The sequence below is a fragment of the Pelecanus crispus genome, chromosome 9 (genome assembly GCF_030463565.1).
Source record: "Pelecanus crispus isolate bPelCri1 chromosome 9, bPelCri1.pri, whole genome shotgun sequence".
NCBI lineage: Eukaryota > Metazoa > Chordata > Aves > Pelecaniformes > Pelecanidae > Pelecanus > Pelecanus crispus.
In genome coordinates, this window is record NC_134651.1 from 10,813,013 (window position 1) to 10,829,207 (window position 16,195).

Consider the following 16,195-nt stretch of genomic DNA (forward strand, 5'->3'; position numbering starts at 1 on the left):
TCTACAAGCACATCAGTACACTTCTTGCACCTACCAACTACAGCAGCACCACTTGGGAGAAAACGTTGCTTGCTTACAAATATTTCAGGATTAACTTTTTAGTCTTTTCTGCTGAAAACACTCTAAGAACACGTGCTGCATTACTCGAGTATTTCCATTAAGACACAAGCAAAGCTGTTCATATGCTTCATATCTCAGTTTCAGTAAGATGCTTGAACACTTAACTCTACCAGGACACAGCCTCTGTTGAAAATGGTATTAGAAATGGTTTTAAATATTCTGTTGAAGGTTTTCACATTTGTCAAAAACTATTTGTGATTTTCATGTTTTGATTTTTAAAAATATCAAAGAAATATTTATGTAAAAAATTAAATAGTTGTTTCTGTTTTCACTGAAAAATTTTCTGGAATAGGTGAAGAGTTATTTCACACAAAACTCTTTGTAGCACATGCTTATATGCTTTGCTGAATCTTAGCCCAGATGTTCCCAGATGGTGCCTGTGATTCAGAGGGACTTTTGTATTCCAATTGTCTCCTTTCTCTTATCATGTCTATCTTCTGTTCTCTCTCTCTCTTTTTTTTTCTTTTTTTCCATGGTTAACTGGCATACAGCACTGGAGTAAAATAAGTTGCAGGTGATTTTATATTTCAGGTTTAAATATCCTGTGCAGAAGTATACTACTGTGAAGATTTCCTTGCCACGGATCTTAAAATTCTCTTTCCCATTCCTCATCTTCACGTTTCCTTATTTTTATGTTCAGTCACACAATTTTTCTCTTTACTTTGTTTTTTTCCATATTTCTGCCTAGTAAATGTCACATTCACTGTGTGTTTCCAGTGGAGCAGAAATTCGCGTGAATGGTTGAACTGCAATTCCTACAATGTTTTATTACACCAAAACATCAGGAAACCATATTTAGCTCCATAAAATTGCAGTGCAATTTTAACTGTAGATTTGCTACTGTAAAAAGACTGTAAATTCTGCATCTGCCAATGCACCTCCTTATCAGTTTACTCATAAAAGCACATATATCCAGGTACATCCTTATTCACACCTCCTAAAAGGCTGAAGAAGAATGAGTGGTTAAACTCTGCTCTCAGTGATGATTACAATGGAATGACTCCACATTTAGACTGCTGTAACTGCCCTTATTAAAATACAAAGAAAATTTTACTTTGTAACTGTGGTGTTGGGCTATATTTACACCACATCATGCAGCTCTTAGAGACCATGTGCCAACTCCAAGGAATATAAGCTTGGCTCTGCAAACCAGGACAGCTAATGCTGACCCAATGCAGGGAGATGCAGAGTGCTATGAGTGTGGACTTTCCAACACTTTGGTGTCAGTTTGGGAATGGCTGCCTTGGGGTCTCTGCACTGATGGAGTCCAGGATGGTAAAGTTTCTCCTCCAGACATTAGCGTTTCTTTGGCCAAAACACGAAGGTGCTCACATACAATGTTTTCTACCCCATCATATCCAGCCTGGGCAGACAGTTCAGCAATGCTTAGAGCATCCATGCTCCACTACCAGTTGATATGTATCAGGCAATCTTGTTTTCCCCCTAGTTAGTCTTGTTATTTTATTGTTTAAACCTTCCCTTTTATGTGTCCTGGACATGAACAGACACAGTGGGTCTGAACCAAAGTATACTCAGCTTCAGTATGCCACCTCCTGCCACAGCCAGTAATGAATACTTAGATAAAGGCATCAAGAGCAGGTCAAGCTGGTTTTGGAGTAACTTCCCTGTTACCTTCTCACAGCTTCTGATCTGCCTTAACAGCCAGTCCTTACAGTGCTAACACAGCGTTGCATGATCGCTGCCTATGGAAATAACCACGGTCTGCAAATCATCCAGGCTATTTGCCAACTGGTTTCCTCTAGGCTAGGACCAGGTTAGCAACTGAACAGCACAAGAAAGTGAAATGGGACATTGTGTAATGGAGGTGCTTCACAGGAATCTCAAGTAACCAGACCCAACAAGTCTTTGAGCTGAGAGTGCATACAGCTTAGGGGGTATCAACTCTTCTGAACTGTGCTTTGCTGTCTGGAACACGGAATGACTCAATAAAATGCAAGACATTTCACATGACAAGAAAAACTCAGATAAAAGAGCAAAAGAGGCCCAAACCAAAACTGCAGATCCAAACTTGCCTGAATTACTGCATTTCTGTATTTTGTAATCGATTTCTCCAAGTCACAGGATCTGAAAACCACTCTTTTTTTGTATTCAGAACATTGAATTGGTTTGTCCATCTTGGATCTTACTACCAAGTGCAGCTTTAACTTTGCAGCCAGAATGTTATGGCTGCTCTGGCTCTCAGTGTATTCTCATCTACTTTATAACATTGTAATTTTTATTCTTTCATCTTGCTTCTTCCTCCTTTGATGTTCACCCTTTCCATCACTGCACACTAACTGTCTCACAGAAGAAATATAATTTATCAGAACAGGAGAAAAGTCATATAATAACAATAAGAAGAGTAATTACATTATCTTTTCAGTCATTCAGTTTTATTTCTATTCACATTTCTTTCTTTTCTCTAAAGTCCCTTCCTTATACAGCCATCACAGGAATATGCAATGCTCTCTACTCATGGATATTAAGTGTCTTCTAAACATTTATGCACAAAGAGTCAGAACACACCATTTTACAGTGTCATATAACTTAATTAAGTAGAAATGGCAATAAACACCAGAATTCTGGTTCTTCAGTGTAACCGCTAGGCCATGGCTGAGAAACATTCGAAAAAAACCAAAGAGGTGCAACCAATGAACAATTTAACACATAAAAATCTCATGTAGCACAACACAATGATACTCTTCCCTTCAAGCCAGTCAACTGCTGAAAGAAGTTAGGTGGGTGGTTTAAAACATGTTCACACTTTGGCCCTTGAGAGAAACTGGAAATAAGCATTATTTGCACTGTGTACCAGTAAAAGATCCAACCAGTCAACTCAAAGGTTGCCTTGCCGACACTGCCATGGGAGCAATTTTTGGTAACAGCATCCTTGAGAAGAGGAGCCATATGTGCATATCAGACAGGAGCATTTTGGTGACATGCGGCAGCACTTTAGGAAATAGTGATGGATGGCACTATGGGATGGAGGGAACATTGTGGGAGTGCAGGAGACAGATGGCCAGAGACCAAATGCTGCATGGGGTGATTTTACCTTTGGGTGGAGCTCTGCGGTTGGAAAGACCTTGCAATGTGAATCGCTTTCTAGCAAGCGCTGTGCGCTCAAGGTTAAGGCTGGTGGAAGCATCAACTAGGAGAGAGAGGGAAAGGGAAGAGAAATAAGGAAGGAAGGGTCAGCTGTTCAGCTTATGGGACAGGAAAGGTTAGCACTGGATGACAACTTAAAATAAATAAATTTTGATTCAGTTCAAGCCTGAGCAAGAGCTAATCAATTAGAAAGGTGACATGAGGTCATTAAAACAGCTGAGCCAAACAGAGCCCCTGGGTTGAGTTTGGCTCACTGAGTTTTAATGGAGAACAACAAAACAAAACCAAAGAAAAACAGGTGAAGGGATGTAGCTCTCATCAAAGGAAAATACAGTTTAGCAGCAAGCTCATTAAAAAGGATCTAGTGCCTTTTACTAGGAAAACACATCATTGTGGTTGGAACAGCAAGGTTGTAGGGAGAAGTAAGAGAAGCAGCCTTGCAGTGCAGGGCACGTACAGATAGCAAGTGTTGTGAGCCATCCCACTTCTGCTATCCAGTACCAGTGCTGAAGAGTTTGCCATCATCAACCCTGTGGCTGATATGCTCTCAGCCTTACCTGCTAAAGTCTTTCTAACAGCCTCCAAAGCTGGCATATAGTCATGCATTTGATCTCATTTGCTGGGATATAAGGAGTGCCATGCCAGCAAAGCTTACTTGCCAGGCTCCTACGTGAATAAGCCAGCCATGCCACCTGACAGTTGCCTTTATAGAGATAAGTTACAGATGGATCTAGGTCCTGAGACTCTGGGTTTGAAAGATACTCAGTTACTTGCATTGCAGGAAAGAGGTGGACCTAGATCAAACCCCCAGATCCATGCATTACTGCCAAATTCTGCATCTGCCCCTTTCTTTGTGTGGGCAGGTAGCACACAGAAAGTTTATGGCAAAGGAGCAGGAGAAAAGCCACGTGTTGGCTGCCTGGTTCTGTGCCTTAGGATTTAACCACTAGCTTTCTCCTCCTCTTTACTTCATACGCTGTCAAGTGAAAATTATTAGAGGCACAAATGAAGACCAGAAGTACAAAGGGAACATGAAGAGACAGTGAATCCACACTGATGGACAAGCAACAGACAGACAAGCTGTGCTTCCAAAGGAAAGCGCATCCCATCACTTCCTGATTTGCAGCCAAGATAATCGAGGATCTGCGGTGCCTGCATGCGCAGGTGGGTGTGAGATGAACAGATTTTAACAATACAGAAGCATTATGTCAGTGTGGTTCAGCTCCTTCCAGCCAGTGGCCCAATGCCAGCTTTGGGCCAGGCAGGTGCATCTGGTGAGCAACTGCTGCCGAGCGGTGGTTTCAGCTGTGGGGCTGCCCACAGGTGCACTGGGAAGCGTTTCATTTTCAGACTGCCTGTGTTGGCCTGCGAGCCATTCCCTGCCATGGCTGCTCCCACTGCCAAGCAATCTTTGTAAAGATACTGTAGCTTATAAAGAATCCAGAAACTGGCATATAAAATATATTTACTTTCTGTCTGCATAGAGCAAAATAATCCAGAGTATTTGGTTATCACAGAGTCATGCAGCAAGTAAAACAGTGCATGTGTATAGCGGGGAAGTTTACATGCTAGTTCTTCGGCTATGCAATTACACCACTTCACTGACAGACCCCTTAGGATTTCACAAGTCCCCACAGCCTCCCAGCACCAGCCAATCATTAGAGGTTGGTCTCTAAAGATATGTTGTCTCCACTTGCGTTATTTCAAACTTTTTCCTTCGTTCTGCAGGTATACCAAATAACCCTGGAAACCATTTCTGAACATAACAAGGACTAGGTCCTCATGAGCAACAGGTTGAACATGAGCCCGCAATGCGTACTTGTGGCAAAGGTGGCCAACAGCATCCTGGGCTGCATTAGGCAGAGCCTTGCCAGCAGGTCTGGGGAGGTGAGGCTTCCCCTCTACTCAAGCACGTGAGACAAACCTGGAGCGCTGTGACCTGTCCTGGGCTCCCCAGTACGAGAGAGACATGGATGTACTTGAGTGAACCCAGCAAAAGGCCATGAAGATGGTTAGGGGATTGCAGTAGCTGACATGAGGAGAGAGTGGGAGAGCTGGGATTGTTCAGTCTGGAGAAGAAAAGGCTCAGGGGGATCTTATCAGTGTATATAAATTCCTGATGGGAGTGAGTGAAGAAGATGGCGCCAGATGCTTGTCAGTGGAGCCCAGTGACAGGATGAGAGGCAATGGGCACAAATTGACATATGGGAAATTCCATTTAAAAATGATAAAAAACTTTTTTTTTTTACTGTGAAGGTGGATAAAGACTGGGACAGCATCCCCAAAGCGGCTGTGGAATCTCCACCTTTGGAGGTATCCAGAACCCAGCTGGACACGGCCCTGAGCAGCTTGCTCCAGTTGACCATGCTTTGAGCAGGGCGCTTAGACTAGGCGGTCTCCAGGGGTTGCTGCAGGACTCTGCTCCCATATAGCTTCAAGTCAGTGAATCTAGCAATCAGGTCCACCCAAAATACTATTTATATGTCGAGAACTCAATCACAGGCACTTATCCATGAGAATAATGAAACTGAAATAGCTTGCCAGTAGTGCCCCCCCCCCCCCACCTCTGCACTACCGAAAGAAAAGAGCCTTTTAAAATAATCTGCGTTTAGATTAACTACCTAGACGTTGGGAGTGTTGCAGTCAGTAGGTGGCACAAAAGAGCCAGTTTTGGCAGAGAACCAGCCACCCCGCTGCTTGCGGTACCGCAGACGGGCACAGCCATGCCCTGCCCGCAGGGCCGCAGAACGATGCCTTCGCACCTTCCAAAGCAGGCCCTAGCTGTACATTTTTAAGCCGAGCTGAGCCCCTGCGGAGTCCCAGCTGGAGGCTCGGGTGCCTCACAGGGACACAAATTAAAGTTTCCTTGCGACACCCAGCGCCGGCGAGCCCCGCGCTGGCCCTGCGCTGCGGCTCTGGCAGCCCGGGATGCCCACGCACGCCCGGAATCCCGCCGGGAGCGGGGAGCGAGGAGCGAGGAGCGAGCCCCTGCTCGGCGCTGCGGGAGCAGCCGCGTGCCCGAGGATGAGGAGGCTCCGGCTGGGCTGGCAGGAATTACAGCGAGAGCCCCGAGGAGCTGGTCGTGGGAAAGCGGAAGGCAGAAGAACGAAAATCGGCAGATAGGGTGATCCCGGCTCCCGCACGCCTATAAAAGTTGGACCAGTTAAAAAACACCAATAATTTTCCTGGAAATTTTTTTTTTTTAAATAGGGTTTATGAACTTCAAATGAAAGACTGCTTTTCAACTTTTATTTTTAAAAAATCGTATTTTTTAAAAAAGAAATTTTTACTGAAACAGATTTTTAATTAATGAAATTGGATTTTTAAATAAAGAATCCATAACTTTCATTCTCTCCAGAATGAAAACGTATTGCAATGAAAAATCTTTTGATGAATAGTCTGTTTTTCCAAGAAAAAAAATATTCAACACTTTTTTACAATCTCTATTTATAAAGGGGCCTGCTGTTACTTTAAGCCTGATTTGGACATTCATCTCTTCTTTTAAGACCTTGTAGTTTTCTTTTTTATATTTTTAGAAAAGTCATTACTTTAACATTTCAAAATACTGCCTAAAAGAGAAACTGATGTTGAAAGATTTTCTGTTCCTGCTACTGCCAGATGACATTCAGTTTCTTTTTAGTGTTCGTTTTAGCCTACGTTGTACAGAATACATCTATTGTATTTATGGCTCAAATAATGGAGGGACTTCCAGTGATCGCATGTGCATTTACTATACACTAGAGGGGAAGCTATACACGGAGGAGGCAAAGAAATCACTTTCACATAAAGCAAGGAAATTTGTTAGCAAAGTCCATTGACAATTTTAAAATTAAATACGGCTAGAAACCAACTTAGCCAGGATACAGAAGTTTAAAATACACATACTATGCCCCCAAAATTCTATTTTTAAAAACCACAAGTTGGATAAAGAGTGCTGTAATGCATCAAAACGCAGACTTAAAAAATCCTAAATTGGTAACACTTTTTGATGTTCAAGAAGTTTCACAGTACAGTCGCTCAGCTTTGTAGCATTGGGGTTTTTTTTATGTTGGGTTTAAACAACGTACGTTTAAAGTATCCTCATCAAACTCTAGAAATGAGTGTGCAAAAATAAAAATATTACCCTTTGGAAGCAAAAAACTCTGTGTCAGAACTCCTACCTCTTTTTTGTCTGGAGCTGGGACTGGAATTCCTGTTTTTATTGTTAGATGCTTCCACGTTTGATGTCTCAGATTTGTTTTCATATATACTTGATGACTTCCTGCTATACCTTTGGACAAAAGAAATACAAAAATAGTTACATTCCTGCTTAATACCTAACTGAGCACTAAGCATTCTTTCTTACCCTCAGATGTGGAAGCCTAAGGAATGAAAGGCAGGTTTTAAAGTTCTGTGCACAATAAATTCTGCATCTGTGTAGGCAGGTATGGGCTATTCTAGCCCCCGCCTCCTTTCCACACCACACAGTAAGGGATGTCCTTAGTGAGAGCTGAGAAGGGAGAAATGGAGGAACAAACTGGTTAAGTGTGCACAAGCTCTTTTTACAAGTCCAACAGATTTGGCAGGAAGGGGTAGGAAACCGGGTTAGAAAAGAGGACCCCAGTTTTCCAACCTTTGCAGACTATTTGACTCCAGGAGAGAAATGGGTACTGGATGGTCATGTAGAGGTCTTACCATGCGTAGAGGAACATATGGATTCCACTGGCTCTGGGATCTCCCAACTTCTGTTTCTTCTGCTCTTTGAAAACATGAATGCAAGTGGGATATCCCTATCTACAGCTGAACCACAGACAAGGGGATCCATCTTGCCAGATTTGCACAGGTACCGGCCTTGCTGTCTGTAATGGGCATGACCCCCCTGCCCCAGGTTTGTAGGGCATTCAAGCTGCAAGATTATCTCATGGTTCTTATCCTCATTGTTTTGCAAATGTCTGGTGGTTTAATCTGAGTGTCTGACTGTTATCCTTGGCAGACTGAATGTTCCACACATTCCATTATATCTACACACCTGAAATACTCTTTCCCAAAATGCTCATTATTAACATGTATCAGCAATTACATTGCTGTTTACAATTAACATATGAACTGTCACACTTAACATTCACAGGGTTTGTCTTGCTGTAAAGGAAGGTCCAAGGTATCATTAAAAACTTAAAAACATTTGGAATACTAGAGATCTGTGAACATCTTTTATAACTACAAGGCAGCCTGGGACTCATTGCTTTGTACTTGAACCTCTGACCTGTTTCTGATGGAACCTTAACAGAGGTCTCTGTTACCTCCTGTACTAAATCAAAATGTGATTTTGCAGCCTAATGTCAGGTACAAAATAGGGCTCAAAATAAATATGGGAACAAATCCAAAGCACACTCACATTTCCTTATTCTTTTTTCTCTGTTCCTTCCCAGCTAGGCTGAGATAACTGTGAAACACGCAGCTGACAGAGTTAAAGATTTACAGCTGTGAGAAAGACGTGAAGAAAACACACGAGCTTCTCGGAAACAGCATCTGCAGTAAAAGTCCAAGTGTTTGTGTGTATCTATGTGCACAGGATATTTTTACATGGATGTATGACTGAATCAGTCATTTCCATGTAAAGCAGATAGTTAAGCAGTTAGAACAATAGCCTAGCTAAGTTTCATGTGTTTAAACAGATTAGAAAACAATACAAAGGGATCATTTCATTATCACTGAAATGCAGCAGCCATCCCTTGAAAGAGATACAGCAGCAATAGATACCACAGGGCATGTCATTTTAGGATTAAGCAGTGAAACTTTGGGGAAGAATTTACAGAGAGATAATATAAATAGATTGAACAGGACTTGGGGACATTCAATAACTGCCTGTATTAAGGGCGCTGGCTCTAAGTGTCTCTTTTGGAGACACCTCAGCTCCAGTCCTGAGTCAGCCCAGCCCTGCCTTATCTCATGGAATTGCAGCCCCAAGTGCTGCGATGGCACATAAACAAGTAAAGGAGATAGTCTTTGTCATTTGTCGGCTCTGGCTCAGGGACAGGAGAGTGTCCTGCAAACAGATTTCCCCAATGTACAGGTTTGACAATTCCGAGTGAACAGTAGAGTCACTGTTACACATGGGCAACCCAGGAGACGGTGCCTATTGGCTAGATAAAACCTCAATCATTAATTAGCCTCCAATCACTGGCAGAGCACTGATGATACTGATTGCCCTTTAGCTAATACAACCTATCACTGGCTTACCTATAGCGCCTTTCACAACTGGGGCTGCCTAGTCGTGTCAGTCATAAACACAGCCTACGCCCATGTGGGTAGCTATCACAGAGTCTAGCTTCTTCCTCCCTCTCCTTGCCTCCACCCAGCATCCCAAAACAGGCTGCAGAAGAGGCTCCACAGACTGGGAATTCTGGATCCACTATTTCACATCAGCCAGCACGAAGCCACCTTGTGCTGCAATTTCCCGTCCTTGCTTCTCTCCGAGACACATCTTACAGAGGATCAAGGTGGCCTCAGTTTATAAAAGCCAACAGGACGCTCTGTACTTTGTTCCATTCATGAAAGCCCAGGGCTTTGTTCTTTCGTAAAGACTTACCATATTCTTCCTGACCCTATAATAACCCAGCATTTGGAGCAGAAGCATCTAACCTCTCCTTCTCTGGCATAGTTGGCAGAGTGAGGACAGCAAGCACTTCATTTTTCCTTTGGTTTAATTGACTCTAGGACAAATAGCTAATCATGTGGTCTTTCTTCCTGGAGTTAATCAATTTTCTGTTGCCGTATTTTGTCTATAATTTCTGCTCTGAAAATTCTCACTTTATGAGCCTCATAAGAGGGACATACATCTAGATTTATCTGAAATATTTTTGTGATTGCATTTCATATTTCACTGGAATAATTTTCTCCTATCCCCAAGATGGTTTTGCTGAAAGATTTTCACCCTTAAACCTTTTCAGCTTAAACTTTAAACAAAGCAAATGTAACCAAGCCTAGAGAAAATATGGTGCAGGATTAACAGCACAGCATCTGTTTAAAATTTCTTGCATCGAGTTGTACAATTCTCAAAGGCTGCCTGTGTTACCTGGGTTCTCTTGTTTTTGATGATCCTCCTAAAATTTTACAGTGATATCCCATGCCAACTTGCATGAAACTTGCCCAGCAATTGGATCATTACAAAACTTTGCTGACAGCTCCATTTAACATCCTGGAAATGCTCCAATATATTTTGTCTAAACTTGAGTTAATCCAGAGCATAAGGTTCTTTTGCAAAACCCAATGATCGTCTCTGAAATGAATTCTGCACTGTGATTTTTAGTTTCCCCATGAGCAAAACCTTTATCTGCATTTACATGTCTTTAAAGAATTTGAAGACAATCGAGTAAGTTTGTACCCAGGAAGCTAAACACAGAAAACTAAGAATTTATGTACTGGAAAAGCACAAAGGCAAGACAAAACACAGCCGTGATATGCCACGATAGCTGTGGTTACCTGCTTGCATTGGAGGGATCCATTGGTGCATGGTATACACTCTCGGTGATTCTTTGGTGCAGTTGACTTGCTTCTGTCAAAGAAAAAGTAAAAAGAAATTGCTCCAAATTGTGTAAGTTGCTTCCTTGTTTGCATGGAAGGTAGGAGAAAGAGAGGGAAATAGGAGAGGAGAAATTTTGACTGCTGCTGCAATCAAAATGGAATACTCATACTTGAAGAGAAAGGCGTATGGTGATCTTAAAGGCTGAAAACTTAGCTCACCCAAACAACTCTTCTACCCATATTTTTTCAGTGCAGAACAAATTTCTTCCCCTTCCCCCTTCTCTTTTCTCTGTACCTCTTCCTAGCTCACTACACAACTTGAATCTAGGGAATGGACTTATTGGCATTTTTCCCAGAATATAAGCTTTGTGGCGCTCAGCTTTTTCTGGATTTAGCAATGTACACATGTACATCAGTCCTTTCACACACACAGCCATGTGGTAGAAAATATCCCCATCACTCTGAAGAATGCTTTTGCTCAGCATCCTGGACAAATGACAATAATAAAATGTTACTCAGATGCCATTTGTTCACTCTCTTTGCATAGCTGCAAGGTAGCAACAGACTCATTTGTACGTATGTCCAGTAACTGCTGAGTGGAGAAAGATGATAAGGAAGATGCTGACAACCTGGTTTTCAGGGCCAGGAAAGTCAGACACTGAGAAGTGAGAAGGCAATGGAAGGACCTGCTTTCAAACTCTCAGATTGCTGAGATCCTGGGGCTATTTCACTCTGGAAGAAGATGAAACTCCAGTCAATGAAAGGAGAACAGACAAAGGGGTAGGGGCAGCACTGGAAGATTAAACTTAACAAAGTCTTTTGTGGGTGGGAATGCTGGGAGAAAGGAGCACTCTGGGTGGGGAGTTGGAAGTAGCTCCATTCCTGGTTTTGGCAACTGATTCACAGCCTTGCACAAATCTCTTAAGCTGCATCCATAATTCCTTTGCCTGCAAGAGACAATTATGCTCTTTGGGATTGACAGATCAAGGTGTTATCCAAAGCCATATTAGCATTCCATGCTCACTGCAGTATACGATAGGGGTTGTATATACACGAAGTGTTTGGACACTAATGACCCATATGTTAAACTATTTATCACATACCTTTGGCAACCTTCTTTGCACTTTACTCGCTCATTCATCTCAGTGGGTTCCTTCCAACATTCCAACCCCCTGTGCAACTCCTAACAACAGTTATTAAAACCAGCCCAGACAAATGTCTCCCTCTTCCTTCTCTCATTGCAATGCACAGTTGGAGAAATACCCAGTCGTGGATTAAGCTTGAATTAAGGCCTCTTCTTTCATGAGTCATTGGAAATAGAAACAACTGTTTAAAACCACAGGACAAAGCATTTGCTTCCTGCTGTCAGTATTGTAATAAGGGCTTTGATTCGTGTGATCATTTTGGGAAAAGGCAATGGGAAGAGTTGCAATAGCATATAAGGTACAATATCTGCCCTCTGGCTGCTGTTCTACTGGGTTTACAATGAAGGAAAGCTTGACTTTGCTCATAGAGTAGGATGAAAATCATCCTTGGATGTTCTCAAGACCAGACTGGATAAAGTCTTGAGTAACCTGGTTTGACCAATAACTGACTCTGCTTTGAGCAGGACATTGGACTATGATGTCCTGAGGTCCCTTGAAACCTGAAATATCCTAGGATCCTATGATCTTAAGACCAAACAATGAAGAATATCAAAATATAAATGTTTTCAAAAACTTTCAGTCTTGATTCCTGCATAGTTTTCTCTGGAAAATGCATAGCAACTCTAGCATATAGGTTTTGTATGCTACAAAGATTTCACAAATGCTCATCTGGGTGACAAATAAGTTTCATTTTCTTTGCCTAGAAACACACATGGAGGATTACCACTCTATCCTATTAAACAACTACGTTTTCTCCATAACTTACTCTTCTCTTCTCTTTTGTGGAAGCCTAAGTAAAGCCAGCTTTTATACTTCAGCATATTACAAACCATATCAGAGAGTCCCTAGATCAAGTCTTGAAACTGTACTGATAAGAAACATGAGTTCTTTCCTCAGCAGTTCCTGCTGAACTGACCACAGTGAAATTCAGAATAAAAAGGAGAAAGGATGAAGACAAGAATCATAGCAAAAGACCTGAGCAGTAAGCATTGTAGATAAGTATATTGTTAGGGGTTGGATTAAATTGCTGAGGTTAATGTGCATAATTGTTCCCCTCTACTTAAGGAGGTTGTAAGAACTCATTGTCTTTGTGAAACAGACAATTAAAATAAAGGTGACCTCTAAAGTTAAAGCACAGGCACAGGTTTCCACCTAGGACAAAGTCTGCTTAGGAATCTGAAGGATGTGGGTGGAGAGGCTTTGCTTGCATTGCCTTAAAGAGAGGTGTGTGTATGAGAAAAGCAGAAAATGACAGGCCAAGGTGAGAAGCAATACCAGGGCCCAGGAAAAGTCTGTATTGGACACAGCTATGTTTTTTTTTACCTAAGAGAGCCTGAAAAATGGCTTTTAGGACTCTCTACATGCTTGTTCATAAACAGAATAGTATCTCAGATAGCTTTCATCACTATGTTCTCTTACTATCTGGAATAACCTAACTGAATTCTGTCTGTCTTGGGTTCAGTATCTTACATAAAAAAGGGTCTCATTATTTTAGCTACTTATGAGGCTTCAATCATTCATGTGTTGAGCACGTCACAAATCACCTTCATAGTGACATCTCTGTGAGAGAGGGAAATGCCATTAATCGTGTTTTACAGGGAGGTCACTAAGATAAAAAGATGGGATAACTGACTGACATTTAAAACATAAGGTGGGCAACTAGATTTAAAATAAGAGCCCTCAAAACCACAAAAAACAAAACAAACAATAGGATGGAGAGGAACAGTTTGAGCTTGTGAGAAGGCAGAGAGTGAAGACTGGGACCCCATCTCCTCACATGCTGATGTAAATGGATGTTTCTAGGGTTAGAATCATAGAATCATAGAATCGTTTAGGTTGGAAAAGACCTTTAAGATCATCCAGTCCAACCATTAACCTAACATTACCAAGTCCACACTAAACCAATTAAGGGTAGACTTGACTAAACCATGTCCCAAAGTGCCACGTCTACCCGTTTTTTGAACACTTCCAGGGATGGTGACTCCACCACCTCTCTGGGCAGCCTGTTCCAATGCTTGACTACCCTTTCCATGAAGAAATTTTTCCTAATATCCAATCTAAACCTCCCCTGGTGCAGCTTGAGCCCATTTCCTCTTGTCCTATCGCTAACTACATGGGAGAAGAGACCAACACCCACCTCACTACAACCTCCTTTCAGGGAGTTGTAGAGAGCAATAACGTCTCCCCTCAGCCTCCTCTTCTCCAGGCTAAACAACCCCAGTTCCCTCAGCCGCTCCTCATAAGGCCTGTGCTCCAGACCCTTCACCAGTTTTGTTGCCCTTCTCTGAACAAGCTCCAGAGCCTCAATGTCTTTCTTGTATTGAGGGGCCCAAAACTGAACACAGCATTCCAGGTGCGGCCTCACCAGCGCTTGTGGCTTGAGAGGCAGAACAGAGGAAAATCATGTTCCCTGGACTAATGATGAATAGAATAATTGTAATGCCCTTTCTAAAGTTCTAAGAAATTGTCTTTGAACAGGACAAGGGTTTAAATCCCAGCAATGCTGCAACCACTCAATTGATCCTCACATAGAAGATCTGTTCTTGCCGATTTCACTGGTGGTACTAGGCAGCACTGTAACTCATTCCAGCTCCATGTTGTCACACACAGCTACAGAAGGAAGGCAACATTACCATGATCTTGTTCTGTGTGTCCTACCTCTACATGCTTCCAGTTGTCCTGTCAGGACTTTGCGAATCTCTGAAATCCAGGTGTTTTTCAGCTCAACAGAAGATGCCTAAGAACACAAGAGGAAAAGGCAAAGCAGATCTAGTTAAAGCATGCTGCCAATCACTTGGCTGCCCTGACCTACATTTGCTCTCGATTTTCCCAAGGAATGGAACACTGTGGCCAGCTTTGAGCAAAGCAGAGGATGCTCTTCAAGATGGAAAAGTCACCATGAATCTAAGGTCCTGTTCTTGCTTTTCTGTCCAGCCTTCCAAGTAATTTGCCACTACTTTGTTTCCTCTTTTACCCCAAATCATGACCATTTTCACAATGACAAATTGGCGATTTCAGTGCCAACACAACAATGAAGCTTCCAATGGCTATTGTCTCTTGAGTGTACAGGACAGTGAAAGTCACGAAACTGAAAACTGTCTTAAAAACAATTCAACTGAAAGGAAGTATAATCCTTGGGAAAAAAAAAGAATTGTTGTTACCTGTATGATATAGACCTCTTCTCTGCCATTATACCAGATCTCAAACTTCTTGTTATCCCCTTTTACATTTTCTGTAATGCCCACAGTGCTCATCTGTTTCAAAATAGAAAAGAAGAAGCTGGAATCTGGAAAATATCAATAGTATTTAAACTCTTTATTCTCCAAGATGTGCTTTTAAAAGGCTGCATTCATTTCTGCACCTTAGGGAGTCATTAAAAGTAAAATTCAGAACATATTATTTCTCAACATCTAATTTATCATTCATCTTTTTGATTGTTATAGGAAAAATAAAAAAAAAAAACATTAAGTTCTCAAAAGTAACACAAGCTAATGTCTGATCATGAGTTTATCTCTGCTTTTTTTTCTTGAACTGTGGATCAGTTTTCAACCCTATTCTGGCTCTTGTCCACCTATACAAATTTTCAGTTTGAGGAAGATGGTATTTTCAGCTTTCCATCACTGACCTGTTGAGGTGGGAGAGGAAGAGGGATGGCATAGGGCTTTGTGAGATTTAACAGCTCATCTGCAAATCCAGACAACACAAAAAATTCGATGTAGTTTCAGGAAAATTTAAAAAAAGAGGTGAGCAAGGAGCTGAGTGCCTAACTAGGCAAGAGAAACAAGGAACTGAAGAAAATAATTCTAGATTTCTTAAATGATAGATTCTTAACCACAATTTTTAAGTCCAGCTGCTACTATACTTACCACTTCCTATCTTCTTCTTGTATTTGTTCATTCTCCTTGTTCTGATTTGCCTCAGCATTAGATTTAAAGATTTAAACAGCTTTGATGATGTCATCATTCCTGCTATCTCCACAGAAAGAAACTTCAAATGTTTATATGAATTGGTTCAGTCCTTGAACCAGGTTCTATTAATTCCTGTCTGGCTACCCTGTAATAAGTCTGCAGCATTACACTTGATGAGCCATATTAGGTGTCTTTAGTCAGAAGTATCACACCGATGTGCTTAAAGGGAAAATTTGGCCTGCTTGTGAATCTCATCTTAACAGAAAATGTCCTGACTCATATCTGGAAATGTCACTCTTGTAAATAAAAGGGCACTTCTACTGCACTGTGATTCATCTGTAGCTATTATTGTCACAGAATACATCTGCTCAACTGATGTCAATTGTAAAACTCACAACAGAATTGAACTTGGAG

General features: G+C 41.7%; 1 protein-coding gene across 1 annotated transcript in view; it reads right to left on the bottom strand.

Moving 5' to 3' along the window:
* Positions 1-16,195, bottom strand: part of MCF2L2 (MCF.2 cell line derived transforming sequence-like 2) — a 161,112-nt gene that overhangs the window by 10,243 nt on the left and 134,674 nt on the right. Inside the window, exons 23-28 of the mRNA XM_075717124.1 lie at positions 15,035-15,127; positions 14,532-14,610; positions 10,687-10,759; positions 7,386-7,495; positions 3,929-3,970; positions 3,173-3,268 (exon numbers count right to left, since the gene is read on the bottom strand). Of these exons, the coding sequence (XP_075573239.1) occupies positions 3,173-3,268; positions 3,929-3,970; positions 7,386-7,495; positions 10,687-10,759; positions 14,532-14,610; positions 15,035-15,127 (493 nt within the window). The remainder of the gene's footprint in view (positions 1-3,172; positions 3,269-3,928; positions 3,971-7,385; positions 7,496-10,686; positions 10,760-14,531; positions 14,611-15,034; positions 15,128-16,195) is intronic.